The sequence below is a fragment of the Gouania willdenowi genome, chromosome 3 (assembly GCF_900634775.1).
Source record: "Gouania willdenowi chromosome 3, fGouWil2.1, whole genome shotgun sequence".
Taxonomy (NCBI): Eukaryota; Metazoa; Chordata; class Actinopteri; order Blenniiformes; family Gobiesocidae; genus Gouania; species Gouania willdenowi.
In genome coordinates this window covers 4,556,501-4,578,235 of record NC_041046.1, presented here as the reverse complement: position 1 = coordinate 4,578,235, position 21,735 = coordinate 4,556,501, and the positions used below count along the sequence as shown (strand labels likewise).

General features: G+C 37.0%; 1 protein-coding gene across 1 annotated transcript in view; it reads right to left on the bottom strand.

The window, feature by feature from the left end:
• The window catches only part of LOC114459565 (neural-cadherin-like), a 494,937-nt gene that overhangs the window by 182,919 nt on the left and 290,283 nt on the right, over window positions 1–21,735 (bottom strand). Inside the window, exons 17-24 of the mRNA XM_028441778.1 lie at window positions 18,222–18,342; window positions 17,975–18,137; window positions 11,472–12,140; window positions 10,688–10,879; window positions 9,178–9,621; window positions 7,761–8,091; window positions 4,522–4,615; window positions 358–542 (exon numbers count right to left, since the gene is read on the bottom strand). Coding sequence (XP_028297579.1) covers window positions 358–542; window positions 4,522–4,615; window positions 7,761–8,091; window positions 9,178–9,621; window positions 10,688–10,879; window positions 11,472–12,140; window positions 17,975–18,137; window positions 18,222–18,342 — 2,199 coding nt within the window. The remainder of the gene's footprint in view (window positions 1–357; window positions 543–4,521; window positions 4,616–7,760; window positions 8,092–9,177; window positions 9,622–10,687; window positions 10,880–11,471; window positions 12,141–17,974; window positions 18,138–18,221; window positions 18,343–21,735) is intronic.

Here is a 21,735-nt window from a genome sequence, read left to right as displayed (position 1 = left end):
CTGATTTCTATCTAAACACACAGTCATCACTGTGACCATCTGTCTGCAGCTATGAGCCCAGACAAGCAACATCAAAACAGGTCATCTTCAATCACAAATACAGTAGCTCCTTATAGGATAAACAAAGATTATGATACACACACACACACACTGATGGCAAACCGTAAATGTTTTCCTTTGTCTTTTTAGTTGCTTCTGTGTGAAAGCTTTGGAATTTAAACGTAGAAAAACAATCAATAAGCACATGTGCAAAGACATCCATAACCATTAGATGATAATTTATTGTACAATGTTTAAACAATGTGATAAAAACGAGGACTGTTGGGTGTAAATCCTGGATTCCAGGGTTAGTCTTACCTGCTAAGCGAAGTGATCCCGAGTTATAGATGGCGTCGTCTCGCAGTTCCCTCACGTGTATGGTGACGGTGGAGACGGCGTCCGGCCAAACGCCGTCCGACACGTGCACGTGAAACTGGTACGAGCCTGGTGGGGCGTTCTCTTTGATGATCAGGAAACCCGTACGTTTATTTAAGATGAAGTAACTGATGGAGAGAAAAAACGTCACAAAAGGTTAAAAAAGAAAACACAACATGAAAGACAATGATATTTAAAGTTGCTAAATAATAGGGTTAGGGTTAGCTGGCAATGACTCTGACATTTTACAACTAAATACATGCAATTAAAATACTTTTATAAAGTGTTGAAAGTTTGATAGTGGGTCACAGATTTCTAGTGGGAAAAAGTGCAATTTTCTTTATGTTTATGCTGTGGTTTCCATTTTAATTTATACATTATATAAAATATATTTTAATAGACACTTATTCAGGTAATACATGGTTGATATCAGAGCTGGATCTTCTCCTTCAAATTATTATTTTTTGTTTAAATTTAAGGAACAATTTTTAAAGAAATGAATAGCAGGATTGTTGAAGACTAAAGCGTTGTATCAACAATGGTGTTTTGATTGAGTATAGAAATGACCAAAGTCACATATTTAAGGCAGGGGTTCTCAACCTTGGGTTCAGAAACCTATTTGGGGTCGCAAGATACTGGGAGGGGGTCATCAGATGCCTTCGAAAACTAAGATGTGTATTTATTTTTTTTTTTTATCTTTTTCTACAACTCCACCAAACTTATCATATTTCAACCTATTTTTAATCACTTTTTCTTGCCATATTTTTGCTCCTTTTAATGTATTTTTGCTACATTTCTCCCATTTCTGTCACATTTTAATGACTTTTCTGCACATTTTTTTCCACTTTCCAGACATGTTCAGCACTTATAAACCCTTTTTACCACTTTTACACCTAATGTCACATATGTTGACCCATTATTGTCACTTTTAACCTCTTTTCACTATATTTTAGGTTTATTTTTGCCAATTTAACCACAATCACAATTTTTTGATGCCCATTATTTGCCAGTTTAAACTAATTCTTCCTACATTTTTAAATTGCATTCCTCACAATTTGCTGCTTTTTATCAATTTATGTGTTTTTTTGACACTTTTAACAAAATTATACAAGTGAATAGTTTAATCTAGTTTTTTTTTTTTCTTTCTACTTATTATGAAATACTGTCTGGATTATTTTGGGGGGCAATGGGCTCATGTTTTAAAGTCATGCATTAGTTAAACTACAGAGACAAAGTGTGTGAACATTGATCGACAGATAGAATCCTGTTCCTTTTTAACATCCTCGTGTCCCCACGCCTGTCAATATTCTTATTTAATGCTAACGCTGTAGCTTGTATTCTTGTCACTGTGCCATTGTGGGAGTCATTTTTATACATTTATGTTTTTTTACACCTAATGTCACATATGTTGACCCATTATTGTCACTTTTAACCTATTTTCACCATATTTCATTCTTATTTTTGTCAATTCAACCACATTCACAATTTGCCATGTCCATTATTTGCCAGTTTAAACAAATTGTTCCTATATTGACACTTTGAACCATTTTTACAACTTTTTCTCTCTGGTTTGCCCACTCTAAGCTTTAAACAATGGTTTTTAAAATCCCATTTCACCACATTTTCCACCATCTTTGGTCACTTTGAAAACATTTTATTAGTGATTAAAACCAGAATTTCCATCTTTAAGATGACTATAATAATAATAATAATAAACGTTCGTGGATAACAGTGGATATTATTCAGATGAATAAATAAATGTGGTTATCACAGATTCATAGAACAATGGACCATCATTTTACTGACTTTATGGATGGACCCCAAAAATCTCTCCTTTATTCCCCCTTATAGATGGTCCTGTCTCCACATGACTGTTCTTCAATGTTCATGTCTGTGTTCAACCACCTTCAGCTACAGTGGGGGTCCCCACTCTCTGGTGCTTTTATTTTGGCGGTCGCGGCCTGAACAGGCTGAGAACCAGTGCTTTAATGAACAGGAAACTCGTGTCACTGCAAATACGGTGGAGTTTTATTATATTTGGGAATTTGAAGGGAATCTCCATTTGAATTATTTGGTGATTTGGATCCAAAGTATAGTTTAGGACATGTGAACCTATGTCAGAGGGATAAAGAAGGAGAGCTAATGAGCACGTAGTCGTGCAGCGACGTAGATTCTCCCTCACCTCGCTCTCCTTGTGCAGTAAATGAGCTCATTCATGTTTAATTAGAGAGGAAATCACTTGTAACGACAGTTCACTCTTTTACTGCTTCTTCAAGTCCAAAGCTCACGTTTCTGAAATACTCAAGTATATGTGGAGTTCAATGGATCTTCTGCTGGAACTGACTTTATTAATCATTCATTGATCACTGCTAATATCGTGTCCGCTCTAAATAGGTCACATGGCTGTGAGTTATGGTGAGGAATGCTTTGAAGATGTTAACCCAAAGATAGAGATACAGTACAAACCTTAAAGCTTTTACTGCATCAACATTTGGGTTTACGAGAAAATCCCATCGTTCAAAGTTAAAAAGCTACTTTCTCTGGACTAAACTACAACTTTTATTTGAAATGATCACATTTTAAAGTTCTATGTAAGTGTGAAGCAAAGTCTTTTTCACTGACAGCCGACACGCTTTGTTCTAACCTGTATGGATTACATGTGTTTTAAAATAATATAACATTATTTTGAGTGATTTGGTTAAAACACCAAGAAAAATACGTGAAATATACATAACGGCATGAAAAAAAAAACACATAAATGACTCCAAAAACACAAAAATGCACAAAACAATGACAAAAACATAGAAAATACTTTCAGAAACTCACAATACAACAAATTTTGAGAAGAAAATTACAAAATGACTCCAAAACACACAAAATGATAAGATACTCGATACATTATTTTGAATAATTTGGTTAAAACTTCAACAAAAGCATGTAAAATATGCACAAAAAGACACCAACAATTCACAAAATATCTTCATAACCTTCAAAAACGCACACATTTAGAGAAGAAAATTACAAAAAGACTTCAATCACACAAAATGACTCCAGAAATGCACAAAAAAATAATATGTATACTGAATATATTCTTTTGAATGATTTGGTTAAAACTTCAAGACAAATATGTTAAATATACAACAAATGACACCAAATATACACACATAAATGACTCCCATAACCCACAAAATACCTTTAAAAAAGGCAACAAAAACTCACAAATAATTCCAGCCACTTCATTTTGTCTTTTCCTTTGAAATAATATGTTAAGGTTAAGTTTGTTCGGACAATTTTTTCAGGAAATTTGATCTGACATGTTTTGACTGCCAACTGTCAGACGTCCTCAGAGGCATCTAGTGATAGCATTGATATACTGTAGGAAATAACTCGTTGGATGCATCAAAGCATTATGCTGAATTATGGATGCTTTATTTTTTTTGTATTATAACTTTTTAAATGATTCTTTTTAATTTTCCTTCCACTTCATCACACAGTAATGGGTGATGGGTCCTTTGATGTTTGTCACCAGCCAATCAGGAGCCAGGATATGGACCATCACATGGTCATAAAGGGGTCATTGGGTCAGCTGGGGGTAATGCTGGGAGATACTGTATAACCTCATTTTAATTTTCTTTAGGAAATATTCTAGTTTATTATTGAAATTTTATCTTTGACTCTGACGTCAATAAATAAATACATTTCCACCATTTATCAGAACACATATTACCAACATCTTGAGCGATAAACTTACAGTATAGTAAATTTATTGTGTTGGTCTCAAAGGCATTGTTAAATGTGGCAACATTAATCAAAAGCAACTGGATTTAAACCCAATCATGGTCATTTTGTGTAATTAACAGTTCTTTATTACATGCACCTCATTCAATGTAACAATGGTCATTTTTAAACAGTGCTGTAGAATCTACATAGAGCTGTGTTACATTATATGATTTGAATTAAACATGAGGTTTCTAAAATAAGTTCTGATGAATATTTAAAAGTCAAGTGAGAAAAAGACAGAAAGGTGTTGAGCTGTGACTGAACTTATGAACACAGAATAATGATATTTGATATATTTACATTTCAAGCATTTCATGTTTTTTTTACCTGGGCACGTGTCCCTCAAACACGTACGTCTTGTTGTCCCAGTCGTCAGGGTCTGGTGCGTAGACTTTTCCAAGCACTGTAGTCGGCATACGACCTGAAAGGAAACATACATCAGTTCTCTGTTTAAACAGCATTAAAACATCCTTTAAACATTCTTTAAACATCCTTTAAACATTCTTTAAACATTCTTTAAACATCCTTTAAACATTCTTTAAACATCCTTTAAACAGCATTAAAACATCCTTTAAACATCTTTTAAACATCCTTTGTGTGTGTGTGTGTGTGTGTGTGTGTGTGTGTGTGTGTGTGTGTGTGTGTGTGAATTTAATTCCAATAATGAACTATAAACTAGTGCTTGTTGTAGGACAGACAATGACAACGAGGAAATAAAGGTGAAGAACACAATAAAATATAATGTGTGTGAGAGAGTGTGTTTGTACATTTTAATCACTGCTGTGTTTTACATACAGTATAACTCCAGTCACTATGAATAAATAAAAAAGTCTATTTTCATACTTTTAAACTTGGTCTAAGGTTTGCTGACACATTGCCCGAGGGCATCTGGTAGCCCACAGGGAGTGTGTGGGTAACCTGCAGGGCATGTTCTACTCTACCATCTGACATGTCACACTTTTTAAACTATGACACATTTAAAACGAGACAAAACCCCAGGGAAGAGTTTTTAAAACTTTCAGAGGCAACAAACCTTGTGATGAGGAGAAAACTTAATTTTTTTTAAACACAATATGAATTTTATCCCAAGAATAAAAATGTATTTATTTTTTTTCTTAAAAAGTAGAGATCTGAATAAACAAACTCAGTCTATTTGACACGTGTAGCGACTAAACATACCTTATGTCAGCATAATGAGGTCATAGCGTTGACATGTGGCCAGTGATTGTCTACTTGCACTATTTCCTCCAGGTAATCTTTACTTAGTCGGTCCACTCTTTAATAAATAAACTACAAATGTACTTGAAATATTATGATTCATTATCATTACTTTAGTATTACCATTAACTATTTACTATTCATAATGTCTAACAGAATGCGGTTTTTGCTGTTTTTTGACAATATCCCGAGAATCTGAGATAAGCAGAGATCAATACAAAAAGAGACAAATTCCACACAGAACATTTCTTGACAAGACCGTGAGCTAAACAACACTGTTGTTAGCAGCAGAAACGAGCCATGGCTGAGTAGTTTGGTGTTGGAAATGCACACATATGGTTAGAAACTGATGAAAACTGCATGAAAGGACATCTGTTCATTGATTGGATGATGCTCGACCACCTCTGAGGATCAGCAGCTGAACCAACAGGTAAGATCTCCTGACAGAGTTCATCATTTAGCCACAAGGAAATAAGAGGGAACAATGTGGTGGGGGTGTGGTTAATGCCATGACCCCCCATAGTATTCCGTGTAAGCAGAAATTTAGCAGTGCTCTGAACAAGTATGTCTACAAGCTGCATTGAAACTTTCTGTGAAGGAATTCTGTCGGACTGCATCTGGTTTCAGACGTAACTTTGGCTTGATGCCCATTAGCTTAGCCCATTAGCTTAGCCCAGAGATCCCCTATAGCAACTTGGCTAGAAGAGGTCTTCACATACCTCTAAATTTCACCTGAATATAAAAGTTTTAGGTGTGTATCCCATACCGATATTATGGAGCCAACCTCTGGATTACTCTGAGTATGTAAGGTAAGGTATGTAAGGTATCTAAGGTATGTAAGTTATCTAAGGTATCTAAGGTATCTAAGGTATCTAAGGTATGTAAGGTATCGAAGGTATCTAAGGTAGGTAAGGTATCTAAGGTATCTATGGTATGTAAGGTATAAAAGGTATGTTAGGTATCTGGTAGGTAAGGTATCTAAGGTATGTAAGGTATCTAAGGTATCTAAGGTAGGTAAGGTATCTAAGGTATCTATGGTATGTAAGGTATAAAAGGTATGTTAGGTATCTGGTAGGTAAGGTATCTAAGGTATGTAAGGTATCTAAGGTATCTAAGGTAGGTAAGGTATCTAAGGTAGGTACGGTATCTAAGGTATCTAAGGTAGGTAAGGTATCTAAGGTATCTAAGGTAGGTAAGGTATCTAAGGTATCTAAGGTAGGTAAGGTATCTAAGGTAGGTAAGGTATCGAAGGTAGGTAAGGTATCTAAGGTATCTAAGGTATGTAAGGTATGTAAGGTATCTAAGGTAGGTAAGGTATCTAAGGTAGGTAAGGTATCTAAGGTATGTAAGGTATGTAAGGTATCTAAGGTTTCTAAGGTAGGTAAGGTATCTAAGGTATCTAAGGTATGTAAGGTATCTAAGGTTTCTAAGGTAGGTAAGGTATCTAAGGTATCTAAGGTAGGTAAGGTATCTAAAGTATGTAAGGTATGTAAAGTATGTAAGATGCCCAATTTCCAAGCACTAAGTGACAGATATCAGTCTCTGCAAGATTTTCTCTTCTAAATTTCATTAATTTTGTGACCATTTTTTAATTTTATTTGGGGAATTATGTGAAATCATTAGAGTTCTTTAAACATTTATGGATTTAAAATTCATTAAACCTTATGTGATAAAATCATGGGGAAATTGCCATCCTCCAAATTGTGTGGAGTTTTACTGAATTTGTGTATTTACGAGGGCGGAAATATCTATTTGGTAACTAGTTGTTATTGCAACCATTGGCTTTATATTCCACCATTGTTTAGAAACTGTAGACCAATGAACACCATTGCCTAGCAACAGCTAACAGGTATCAACTAACGTGTGTCATATCCTGACCAAAATGGCGTCTCTCTATGGTTTATACCCCAAGGTATAAAATAATTCTAAAAAGTCCTTGTAATGTGTTTTTTTTAATAAAAAAGGGGGACATGTTTTGTAAGTTTATTGGTATTACATAACCAACACATTTGTTTGTTATGTACATTTCCACTACAGGTACCCTTTAGGTGTTTATCCCCAAACGTCTGGCTAACTCTGACTTAGTGTCGTTACTTGGTTTAGAGATGCAAAAGAAATGTTTCTGTGGGGTTTTTCTTTACACTCAACCATTGTTCAGAAATGTGACCCAGCGCTCGACGTTGATCAGTTAGCGTTAGCGTTGTGTCACATTGCAGCATCCACAAGCAATTGTGACAAACTTGACCTGGCTAACCCTAATTTAAACTGAACCTTCTTTTGATAGAGCTTGTAATTCAAACTCACTACCGGTAACCTAAAAGACAAATATTAAAAAAATACTTCCTCACCTCTGTGGCTATTGATGAAAATGGTTTTCTCTCCGGCCAAGTGTGCGTGATCATTCTGGTCTCCGATAGTGATTGTGAGGGTGCTGGTGACAGTTTTAGGTGGGTTCCCACTGTCACTCATCACGATGGGGATGAGGAACTCTTTCTGACGCTCACGGTCGAACGTCCTCAGGGCGGTAAGAGTCGCCGTGCCGTTGAGGTTGTCCTGGAGGTAGAAGTCGTTGCCATGGTGATACTCAGAGGGGACGGTGAAGTGAAAGGGAGCTCCATTCTCAGGAGAATCCTGGTCCACAACCCGAAGAAGACTGGATGTTTGGTTCAACTTTACCACCTAAACCAGGAGAAGGAAAAGCATTTGATCCAGTAAATCCATGAATTCAGAACAAATAGTAACAGTACGCATAGGTCGAAGATTGTTGCTGGGGGGCAAAAGAAAAAAAAACAAAACATATATATATATATATATATATATATATATATATATATACACATCGTTTTCAGATTCGCACCAACCACAATGTGTGTAACATATACAATAATACAAAAATGATTAGTAACATAATTGATAATGTTGATGATAAAGATTTGCGTTGATGCGTCGTAACGCCCACCATCCTGAATAAGGGTCAACAATCATGTTCTCACTCAAATAAAGCAGCATTATCACAAGTATCATATATTGTTTGAAAGCTTAAAAACTTCTGTTTTTTAACCATATAAACCATTTTAAGACACAACCATCACAGTAAACACACTTAATTATTTTGTTAAACTTGGAAACAAAATGGCAACATAAGCAGTCCAGCACTGCTCACATTTAAAGTGATGCCATGTCTGACTGAATCCATATATTACATCTAAAGTTGTCTCAAAATCTTCCTCAGACATTCAAAAATCCAATGAATCCCAGCATTTAGTCCAAAACACAGTAAAAATGCTGTAAAAAAAATAAAATGTAACATCCTATTTACAAGAAGAAAGCAGCTCCTCCCTGATTTGTTCTTCGTTTTTTTTTTTTTTTTTTATCTCTGTGAGGCTGAACCGTGTCATTAAAAATCTTAAATTAAATTAATGTTGTAAATTCATGATACAATCTTTGTCATTTTTGTGGCAGTACCATACATGACCTGCTGGGTGCAGTGTCGCTTCACCATTTACATTGTGAAGAAGAATTGCGCAATAGAAGGAGAACCAACCTAAAGTATTAAACATTTGGGACCATTTCACTGAAAACTTATACTGCAACAAATAGAAAACACATTCTACAATTAATATACATTTGGTACAGTCACTGTGTTTTATGACACCTAAAATATTTGTATATTATGTACATTATATTAAGAATTGTATTTTTCCCCCTACCCCTGCAAACTGCGTATGACTCTACTTATGCTGAAGAACATTTAGCTCAGCTCACCTGGGGTCCGATGACATTCTCAAAGACAACTGGAGAGTAAAGGGCTTCAAACTGTGGTCCGTTATCGTTGACGTCCAAAAGAGGCAACTGGACTGTGGCGCTGCCCGTTAAAGGTGGGAGCCCGTGGTCCGTTGCTATGACAACAAGGTGGTGCTGAGGGACCTTCTCCCGGTCCAGAGGTCGGGCCACCGTCAGCAGACCCGACTGATCGACGGTGAACAGACCGTCTGGATCCGACTCCTCCGAGAGGCTGTAGGTGAGCTCTCGATTCGAGCCTGAATCTGAGTCACTGGCGACCAAACGCGCCACACTGGTCCCAACAACGATGTCCTCAGGGAGGGGGGCCAGAGACAGGAAGTGAGAAATGAAGACAGGAGCGTGGTCGTTGAAGTCCTCCACTTCTACCACACAGTGCAACAGACTGGAGAAGTCCAGGTCCTCAACCTGGGAACCAAAGACCTTTTTAATCATCATTCATGCTACAAGTCAAATATTTAACTATTTTTCATGTTTCGTTAACACTTTACCTGAAGTTTGATACATAAAGGATGACATTACGCTATCATTATTATGACATGACACCGGTTATTAGCATGAATAAAGTGTCATGAAGACTGTCATTAAGTGTCGTTCATTACCCTAACCCTTCGTTACCCTAACCCAGGGGTGTCAAACTCATTTTAGTTCAGGGGCCAAATACAGGGCAGTTTATTTCAAGTGGGCGTTAGATTTTAGGCAGAAAAATTAGTAATTTGATCATTATTGTGTTCTAGTTCGCACTTCACAAATAAATACATGATAAAATATGTACAGCACTGATAATATCAAAGCAATAAGTGACAGATTTCAGTCCATTCAGGATTTTCACTTTCAAATCATTTGATTTTGTGATAAATTTTTATGTAATTTGGGGAAATTTTGTGAAATAATTTGAAGAGAATTGAAGGTTTTTGGAAAAATTGAGAAGAGTTTCATTGAATTTGTGCATTGATTTGGAGATATCTATGACTGAATTAGTTGGTAATGTACACAATGATTCAGGGTCTCTCTCTCTCTCTGACCATCCAAATAGGATGCTCTAAATGGTCCCCGGGCCTTGCGTTTGACACGTGTGCCCTAACCCTTCCTAATCTTAACCCAACTATCCAATCCAAAAAATGCCAACAAAGCTCCAAAGGTGTCATAATTTAGCAAACGACAGATAATGACAGCCTTCATGACACCTTAAACATGCCAATGACCGATAATGACAGCGTAATGTCAGGCTTCTGTAGAAAATTTTGAGTAAAATGTGACCCATGTTACTAACGTTATGATAGAAAGAACTAAAATCTTCTAGAATTTGGTAATTCTGAACCCAAACACCATTTTCCCATGCAGAAGTCAAACTTTAATTTATCTTCGTCAATCAGATCAAACAGTGCTGCAGTATTCTAGCATATTTCTCTTCCAGCTCAGCTTCACAGTTTAGAGATTGTGAAAAAAATGACAGAAGCTGTTTTTTTTGTACCTTCAGTGTGAGGTTGAACTTCTGCTCGCTGTGCCGTTCATAGTCCAGACGTTTCTTGAGTCTTAGACTTCCTCTCTGCTCCTGCTTGTGACTGACCATGTAGAACTTCTGTTCCTGGTCTCCTGACACAATGCTGAACGTCAGCTGTGCGTTTTCCCCAGTGTCTTTGTCTTCAGCGGAAAGCTCTAGAACCTTTAGGTAATAGATATATAGGAAGGTTGAAATCACATTTGGAGTATTGGATGGCGGTAAGTGTGGCGGCGTTCTAGATTGAGATGATTTGTATGTTTTGGTGAACACAGCCATCCTGTGTGATCCTAGCCTGGCGATGAGCCACACCCACTTCCTTACTTTTTGTAAGAAAGTGGGTGTGGTAATGCCGCCGCTTCTGCTCACTTCCTCGGCATGAAAAAAACTCAATCGGAGCCGTACAGAAAGAATTTCATATCTCCTGCGCCAAGCAGTGTCAAAACAAAAATGGCACCGTTGTATCTGAATATATCTTTATATCTGGATATTGTGTTGAAACCACAACAAGAATAGGTTTTAAAACCCTAAGTCTGTAACATACATGCCATTTTCCTATGCCAGCTTTTTTTTAGGGAAAAAGACGCTTATTGCGCTAATGTCGTCAGGACCGCTCATCATTTGATTGGCTACACTACGCGTGTTTGTCTCGCCCCCAGAACTCAAATGCCTTGTGAGCACTACCAGACTAATCACCTGTATTAAACATTGATTAATACAAGGAGATTAGGATGGATGCTAGGCTAGTGTGACCCACCTCAGCATTGGGTTCTTCGCTCTCAGAGATCCGGGCGTGGCAGGAGTGGTCCAGGAACCTGGGGGCGTGGTCGTTGACGTCCTTGATCTGAATGGTGGCCGTTCCACTTCCTGCCATCCCTCCTCCGTCTCTGGCCTCTACGACCAGTCGGTAGGACGCCACCTGCTCTCTGTCCAAGCCGCCCATCCCTACGCCGATGGTTCCAGTGGTCGGGTTGATGGTGAACATTTCAGAAAAGGTCGGTACCCCCCCTGCCTCTAGGTTAGTGCTGTCCAAAATACCCACAATCCTGTAGGAGAGCACGGCGTTCTGACCCACGGCCGAGTCGTCCAGGTCTGTGGCCGTCATCTCCATCACAGATGTCCCCGCCGCGGAGTTCTCCACCACGTCACCATGGCAACTGGGAGCACAGGTGAAAACGGGGGCGTTGTCATTGATATCCCACACGTTGATGATGACGTCAGTGAAGCCCGTCAGACCCTCGCCACCCTCGTCTGTAGCCAGCACAACGAAACGCCACACCGCTCTCTCCTCGCGGTCCAGAGTCCGCTGGGCGTAGATCTTTCCTGTGATCTCATCGATTAGAAATTCACTCTCTGCTCCCTGGCCATGGAGGGAGTACCTCAGGGCCTCCATGTCGCCACCTTTATCAGGGTCAGACGCCGTTACCTGCACAGAGAGAAGGCGTGGGTGATGAGAGAGGGTGTCTAATGATAATTAATCACCACACAATAATAATCAATCAACTGACAGGACGCTCGCTAATGACTGACTGCACTTATTGGCTGTGTTGAAAATAACATACTAACGTATGATGATGATGAAGGAGAGAGATTTTAACTGTGACTCAGACAGAAGAACGTGGCCAATCCTCAGTCACACAACAATAATCTGATCAATAATCTGATCAAATCAACCTGTTACATTGTTTATCAATGAAGGAGTTTCAAATTAAAAGTGAACTTTATCATTTTCATGGATTTCAATGACATTTACAAGCGTTGGGAAAACTCCATGTTCCATGATTTCTAGACAGCCCAAAAAAAATGACATCACCACCTCCTTTTCTTCAGCCCGCCTTCATTCAGACTACGCGGTTTTGCTCTGTGAACCTGGACTGGAGAATACATGAAGGAGAGAAGCGCTTAACTGCAGGCGTGCAAAAAAGCGCTAAGTCCAGACGGGAGAATAGAGCCCTTAATAATATCAACATCTACTCATTTGATCCATAAAACTCACGTAGAAACATTTCACACATTTTCAGAGACCCTCCATTGTGCTACTGACTAAACTTCCTGTTAACTTCAAAATAAGAGCCCTCTTGTTTACTCTTGCGTACTCAGTCTTTCTAAACGATGCCTGTGTTGATGATATACTAACGTACTACTGATACTAACAAACTACTCATACTAACATAGTAGACAATAGTTAGTGTAGGGAACCAAAACAAGCCTAAAGACCCTCTTCCTAACAGGAATTAACCAAGGTTTCTTTATCACCAACTGTTTACAAAATAACTGCCCCAGCAACCTTGAGGTGCATAGCTAACCCCACTATGCGGCCTTTGAACCCAATAACGGAGCCAAAAAGACTGGCCCAACCAACACTTTGAAGTGTTCAGTACGACTCCACACGGGGGAAGAACAAATATGCAAATATTGTCTGTCCTATTCCAGTCTTTTCAGATAATTGTATACCCACAGAATGCTATTTTAAATGTTTCATCATTTAAAAAGTGCTTAAAATAGAAAACACCAGAAAACATCACAAAAGTTAGTTTAAGGTATCAACTGCAACCATGTAGTAAAGAAGAGGCATAACATGATTTTTGACATTTATGTTTACGAGTAATTACAAGTAAAATTCATTAACCGGTTCCTAAAGTAATACTAGGCTATTTTCCAGTCGTGTTTGGTACCAAACTCTTTCATAATACATGATATTTCAAGATATAATGTCGAAAAGATTATTTTAATATGCTGAACTCATTATTATGGTTTATGTGTAAATCTAGGAATCATCCCTCCTGTTTGTCATTGTCTCACATACACACACACCCCAGACACACCCACAGGCAGCCAGCTGAGATGCTGGCAACTTTAAACCAATCAATGAAGCCTTTCTCCTTGGGAGACGAGTCTCAAAGATCATCTTTTAAAAGGAAGAAAACCGCCCAAAATTTCAGTTTTGGGACGCTGGCGTTTCATGCTCAACACGTTTCCCTTCCCCATCATTTTATTTATTTCATTTTATTTTTAGTTGAAACAGATTTTTGGAAACAACAGCTGCTTGGTTCGGATGAATCCAGCATCTAGTGACGTGCGTAACTGCCGAAAGAAGCCCGGCCCGTGACCCACTGTGGTAAGCCATGAGCCATTCTCTAACCCAGCTGTGAAGGCCAGAACCGCCTGGATCGGCTGAAGGGGCTACACTCTGTTGAAACGCAACAGAACCAACGGTGGCATGTCCTGCTGCATTTCTTCAAACAGCACCTCCAGGTCCAACCCTGACATCATCTTCAAGGTACCTGAATGAACTCTGATCAGCAAACTTGATCCACAATAGATCACATACTGTACATACTTCCATAACTACACACTTACACTCACAACATGTTCCACACACAGTTCATCTCATTCATGTTTGTTCGTTCTCCCCTGTTTGTCTTTGACCTTGGTTTTATGAGCTCTCTTTATGATTTTATTCTTTGATTTTATGATCTTATTATTCAAATATGTATCCTGCATTTTTATTCAATATTTAGTAGACTAGCAGTCTCCTAGATTAGTGATTTCACTTCAATACATATAATCCTCACTTTTATTAGCCCAGAAATGCATTTTATCATGATTTAATTATCCCATTTCAATTGATATTTCGACTGTGTTAATTGTTGAATTTTGAATGAAAAGTTAAACGTAATCTTTGATTCCTCAGATTCATTAAAGATGTGATGATGGTGTAGATGTTGCTGTTCGAATTCATATTTCCCTGGTTTCACATTAATGGGTTTAGTCTAAAAACTTAAACATAACTCTCCCGTTAACAGGAGTGGCACCCCGCAAAAGTTGAAGTAATAATAATAATCATAATTAATATTCTTATTTATACAACCCATTATTAATAACTCATCCTCCTACATTAGTATGCTATTTCAAACACAACTATCTATATTTCACATCTTCTCAGAAACATCTGTAATAATGTTAAGTAATCCTACAAAGCTGCATTTATTTCATTAATATGTAAAGAAAAGCACCAAAAATAGACACTGTCGATAAATACAAAATTAAACTGACATATTTAAAACATTATAAACATGCATCTAGGACGTTGCTTGTGCTGCAGACTAATTTCTGCTTTCCATTTTTAAATACAGTCCTTATGACAAACAATGTGCAGAAAGTTTTTATGTCAAGTTTTATGTCAAGTTTTTGCAATATTTTTTTTAATAAAAAATTGGAATGGTCTGGGTTTTAGTTCATATTATGCTCTTGTCCTCTTTTTTGATGTAAAAAAAAAGTAGTAGAGTTTATAATTGAATTCCTCACAGTGACCAACAAAAACCACCCTTTGTCTCTTTGTCCCTGGCTGAGATTAGGAGAAAAACTCATGACAAAAATATAGATTTATAGAGAATCTATTTATTTATTTATATATTTTTTTCTTTATCTCAGTTTTGACTGCGTTTGTCCTTTTGGTTTGACCCCAAAGAGGAATTTCTAAGTTACTGCTGGATTCTGACAGGGTTAGGGTTAGGGTTAGGGTAAATCATGACATTTACACAAACACACACTTTAGCGCTTTTTAAAAGTTTTTGTAGCAAAAACTTTAAACATTAAACTGTCAAATGTTTAAAATTTTCCATTTGCTTTATCTAAATAAAATTCATCTTAAGGATTGACCCTTGTGTGGTTAATTATTCATGTTCAATTACAACACAATTACAAATACGGTAACCAGCATTTTTTCCAATTCGAGCTGAAATTACAATTATTATTTTTCCCCTTAACGTCAATTACAATTAGGGCTGTACATTGCCAATAATCTAACGATATACGATACAATTTAAGATTTGTATGGTACGATACGATATATCCCAATACTGAATAATACAATTTACATTGCGATATATCATCATATCCATAACTACAAATTTCAACTTTACAAGTACAAAATGGTATGAAATACAATATATTTGAGTTTTTGAATTTCTGAGAACAAGTAAATGGTAACTGACTTTAATTCAAGCACAAATATCAAAAACAAGCGCTATGTTTTACAAAATGTCAAATTACATTTTCCGAAAAAGTTTAACTATTGCTTCTAGACTCAGATTCTGTTATGTTCTTAAATTAAAGTGACCACATAGGTATTTTTTTTTCTGAAAATAAAGTTCGTCTGAGCCTTTTTTCTGTCACTATACCCCTAGATTTATTTATTTATTTTTTAATGCTAAAATTATCCTCAAGAGCACTGACAGATAGTGGAAAAAGCTTGATACGAAACATATTTTATTAATTATTAACTATGTATGTGTAAGATATAGAACTGTAACATGGATACAATTTTTGTATTTAATTAAATTATATTTGACAGTTTTTATAGAATTTCCATGACAATCATAAAAGAGAAACAGATTTACAATTTATCAATTACAATTATGCCATAATTCTAATTCATTATGCGATTACAATTATAAATGACCCCAAACCATGGCCGGTTGCCATTTAATTAAAATTATTTTAATTATGTACTTTTTATGTGTGTGTGTGTTTCTTCTATACAAATTATATTTCAAACTTTTAAATTTGATGACTTTTTCTAGTTTGACTCCAATATTCATCTAAGCTGCACAAAGAAAGTTACTATATCAGTCCACGGTACGTCAAAATTACCCCAAAATGTAGAGGTAAATGGTCCTAGAACTGACTTTATAATAAACGTTGAGATTCAGTGGCTGCTCGAGCAGGGCCGAGGAAGAGGAAGAGGAAGAGGAAGAGGAAGAGGAAGAGGAAGAGGAGGAAGTTCTGCTCACAAAATAAGTGGAAAACACACATTGTGTAAGGACAATGTATAAATATTGTCCTACATGTGCTTCTGTAATTGAATGAGTAAATGTTCTGTAATTGTTCACCTCTAAAAAGTTGCAGTTAATTTGTTCACTTATTTAAATTTTTGTTCAGTATAAATTCAATATTCTACTGTTGACTGGTAAAAACAAAGACCAAAATGACTTATTGCTGCACATTTTTGCTAATTTCTTAAGCTATAATACTGTAGTGCTATTGCTTTCCACCATATTGGTAAAAATGATACATTTGACAAGCTCATTAATAATGTTCCCTGAGTAAATGAAAATGTTTCTGCCATGTAAAAAGTGGAAACAAAACACAATCTGAAGTAAATGAAGTATTTCTGCAGCGACAAATAGATTTTTATGTAGTGAAGGTGAGTGGTTTGGACCCAGAGGACCTGGGCTGTGGGGAGAAAGTTAAAGGGTTCCTGTCGTAAAAATGTATATAAATAATATATTACCAATAAACAAATTACAGTATGTCAAACACAGTAAAAGGACTTTTTAGAGCTATTTTTGAATGTTAGGAGAGGATTGAATATCACCTTTCTCACCAACTTCCTACCTTCTTATATGTGGCCCTGCGCCGACAAAGCTGTTGTTAGCAGCAGAAACGAGCCATGGCTGAGTAGTTAGGAGTTGGAAGTGCACAAATATTGTTAGAAACTGTGATGAAAGCTGTGTGAAAGGATATCTGTTCATTGAGTCGAGGATGCACCAAGGATCAAAAAAAGGTAACAGCTCAACATTCAGCCATAAGGAAATAAGAAGGAACAATCAGGTGGGGGTGGGGTTAATGCCATGACACCCCCCCATAGTGTCCCCTTTAAGCAGAAACATAGTAGTGCTCTGAACAAGTACGTTTACAAGCTGCATTGAGATTTTCTGCTAAGAAATTCTGTCGCGACCACGTCTGGTTATAGATGTACCTTTGGCTTGGTGCCCATTAGCTTAGCCCATTAGCTTAGCCCACAGATCCCTCACATAGCGGCTCAGCTTGAAGAAGTCCTCACATACCACCTAATTTGGTCCGAACGTAAACGTTTTAAGTGTGTATCTTGAACCGATATTATAGAGCCAACGTCTGGATAACTCTGACTTAGTGTCGTTATTTCGCTCAGAGACACTAAACAAATGTTTCTGTGGGGTTTTTCTCTTGTTGTTATAGCAACCATTGGCTTTACAGTCCGCTTTTGTTCAGAAACTGTAAACCAATGGAACACTGTTGCCAGGAACCAACCAACGTGCATCATATCCTGTCCAAAATGGTGGCTCACCATTGTTTATGCCCCAACATTTAAAATGGTTCTAAAAAGTTATTTTCATGCCTTTTTTTGCACGTATTTTGTTTATTGGAGAACACATTTTTTATTATATACATTTTCACTACAGGTAGTCTTTAAGAAGCGTGCTCATTGGTTCGTACCTGTAGGACAAACACGGGGGAGCCATCCAGCTCCTCCGTGACGCTGCCGTAGTACTCATTGACCGTAAACACCGGAGCTTCGTCGTTCTTGTTGACCACGTTGATCGTCACCGATGTGTAATTCTCCCACTTTCCATCGGACGCCAGAACGTGAAGCTTGTACCTGACGGAAAGTTAAATATAAATTACCAACCTGGAAAGTCAATGTTTTGTCAGTTTTTCCCCCGTGAGTGAGTGAGTGTCTAACCTTTTGTTCTGTTCATAGTCCAGAGGCTGAGCGATGAAGATGGTTCCAACCTCTGGTTCTACATCAAAGACGCCTCCTGTGTTTCCTGATGTGATCTGATAGCGTAGCTTAGCATTTCCACCTACAGAACAGGAGAAGAAGAAGGTTAACCCTCCTATTATCCTTAAGGTCAATTTGACCCCTTCAATGTTTATCATTCAAAAAATAATAGTTGATTTTTTTGCTTCATATTTCATGACTTTTCTGAATTTGATGGATGCAATCAATTAAGCATAAAATCATAATATTTTTTCAATGTGTTGAACACACATGGCACACATTGATGTTCCGCTGGGGAACCCAAGCTGTTTTATTTGTCTGTGTGTGACCTTATATCCCCACACCTGCAGGTGCAGAGTTGATATTTTTGAGTTGATACATAATAATAATAAATAATAGTACATTTTATCTAAAAGCGCCTTTCAAAACACCCAAGGACACTGTACAGGGCAGTCATTAAAACATGACATGGAACAGCTCTTTCACAGTAAAAGTGACATAGAGGGGGACGTGTCTGAGACAGAGGACTTTATAGTGAATATTTTTATTGTAAATATGTTACATAAAAATAATGGCTTGGATTTTTATAGCGCTTTCTTTGAGGAGACTCAAAGCGCGTTACAGAAACCATTATTCATTCACAAAAGTTACTCACTGATGGTAAGCCACAGCTGCCCTAGGGCAGACTGACAGAGGCATGGCTGCCATTTCGCGCCTACAGCCCCTCTGACCACCACCAACATTCATGCACAATTCATACTCACTCATACAAGGACACAACGACAATGACTCGGTTAGAGCGGGATTTAAACCCCCAACCCTTCGGTTACTGGACAACCCACTCTACCACTGAGCCATGGTCGCCCTTGTAAGTAAATACATGTGCTTATTGGAGGAAGGGGGAGGTGGGGGGAGATGAGAGGCGAGTTGGAGCTGTTTTTGTCATATTTTAAACATTAAAAGGAATTGGTTCTTGATCATAACACAAACTTTATTTTCTTTGTACTCGTATCAAAGTGTGACACTCTTCCAAAGAAGGCTTTTGTGAATAGCTGCCATTAAAGAAAGTGCCGAGGTTTTTCTATAGGCCTGATGTGAACACCACCTTTATGGCTGTTTCTGTTCTTTTTCCTTCATACATTCATGATCATTCTCTAATGAAATCACACTGAGCCGCGTCTTTGAAATGAAGCTGAATGCTTTCTTTCAGCAACACAAAAGTGTTTGTCAGGTCGTGTCCTGAAGAACTTCAGTCGCCTGCTATAAAAAATGAGTCAAAGTGGGCCATTGATCTTGTTATTTTTCAAAGCAAAAGTCTGCACCAGTGTGAAAGGGAACATGTCAGCAGATTCAGTCAGAATTCAGTAGATATGAAACACTTTGTTGAAGAAAACCATCAAATATTTACAGAGCTGCTGAGAAAAAAGGCTGCGTTCAATAGCAGTGCCTGATCTACATGGACAGCTCTAACCTCTGACACTGCTGACGTAAGAGGAGAAACGCAAATACGATACCTGAAGAATGTTCTAGGAGTAAAATATCGTTTTATAGTTGAATTATTTCTGTACTAAACCATAAGCCGTCATGATATTAATGCAACAAAGCACCATCATTGTTCTACTCAGGCACGTCTTACCCATGGGGGATACAACACCCACACTTTCATAAAAACAAAAATTCATCCCTCTCACATTTTACAGAATGTATTGATCCAGTTAGGTTGATTGAATGGTGATCAACCAATCACAACCAGCCATTTGACAAAGAAGGTAAACAAAGAGTTGACAGTGATGAGTAAAGTGACAAAAAATTAGTAACGGGTGGCAAAAAAAATGGTTAAAAAATGGCAAAACATGACTAGAAAAGAGTGTAAAGTGAATAAAATGGGCCAAAAGCAGTCAAGAGTTGCAAAAACATTGACAATAAAGATAAACCAGGTGGTATATAATGCTACAGATAGCTTAAATTAGCAAAATGTGGCAAACAATGGTGAAAAAGGGCAAAAATGTGGAACAAAGAGGCAAAATGTTATTTAATGGGCAAAAGGAGCTAATTTGGATGAAACGTGGCAAAAATAGTCAAAGAATCAACAAAATTTGGATAAAAGTGTTAAAAACAACTTGCAAAAAGGGATGTTTATTGGAAAAAGGAGCTTAAATCTGAATCTTTTCTCCTTTTTGGAAAAGGGGCAAAAATGGGACAGAGGAAGAATTAGGTAAAAAGGGGTTAAAATGTGTTCCCCTTTTAAGGTTTTCTGGGGGAATAATAATTCAAATTAAGACATAAAGAGCTACATGTTGAGAATCACTAACTTAATAACAGCTTTATCATGGTTTTAATAAATTAATTTAATAAACTAAACCATTAGAACACCCTCACTTTTAAAATTGTGTCTCCACACCTGGATCTACCTTTTTCAATTAAATATCTTACAAATATCATTGTTCCTGAAAACATTTTATATAAAGAAAAATACAGTAAAATCACAATGACAAATATTTGGATGTTTGAATGGCTAATGTTTTATACATTTATGAACTATTATTTCACTTTGTTGAAATGCTCATTTGCACGTCTGATTTTTGGAAATTAATTCAAGCTGATTAAAAGTGACCAAAATAGGTGGAAAAGGTGGTGAAATGGGATTTTAGAGTGGACACAAATATTAGAATGGACATGAAAAATTGTGAATGTGGTTAAAGTGGCAAAAAAATAATCATGAAGTCTGGTGAAAAGAGGTTAAAAGTGACAATAATGTGTCAACATATGTGACATTAGGTGGAAAAGTGGTGGAAAGGGTTTATTAGTGCTGAACATGTCTGGAAAGTGGAAAAAATGTGCAGAAAAGGTGTTGAAATGTGGTGGAGAAGTGGCAGTAATTGGAGTAATGTAGCAAAAATACATTAAAATACGTGTCAAACTCAAGGCCCGGGGGCCAAATCTGTCCCTTTACAACATCCAAGTAAAAAATGACAGCGAAAACATGAATTATTGTGTAAATTACCAAATAATTCAGTTTTAGATATCTGAAATTTACCAATTTATGGGCTTGCAATTTTCTTTTGTTCAAATCACATGAATGCAGTCATTTTTAAATGAAAATTGTGGAAAGAACTGTGAATATTTCCAAAAATCATGCAATTTCTCACAAACAATTCCACAAAATTCCTCTAATTTACATAAAAATTCGTAACAAAATCAAGAAATGTTGAAGTAAATTGAACTAATATTGAAAATTAAGGCACAATGACATTAAAGTTGTTCTTTTTTCTCCCACCTAAAATCTGAGGCCCACTTCAGATCAAATTGGTCCGTATTTGGCCCCTGAACTAAAAAGGAGTTTGACACCCTTGCATTAAAAAGAACAAAAATATGGCAAGAAAAAAAAAACCTGTATTTGTTAAATGGAATTGTTCATGTGAAAGACATCTTATTGTGTGTATTTTGTTGATGAGTTATGTCCCTTTATGTTGTT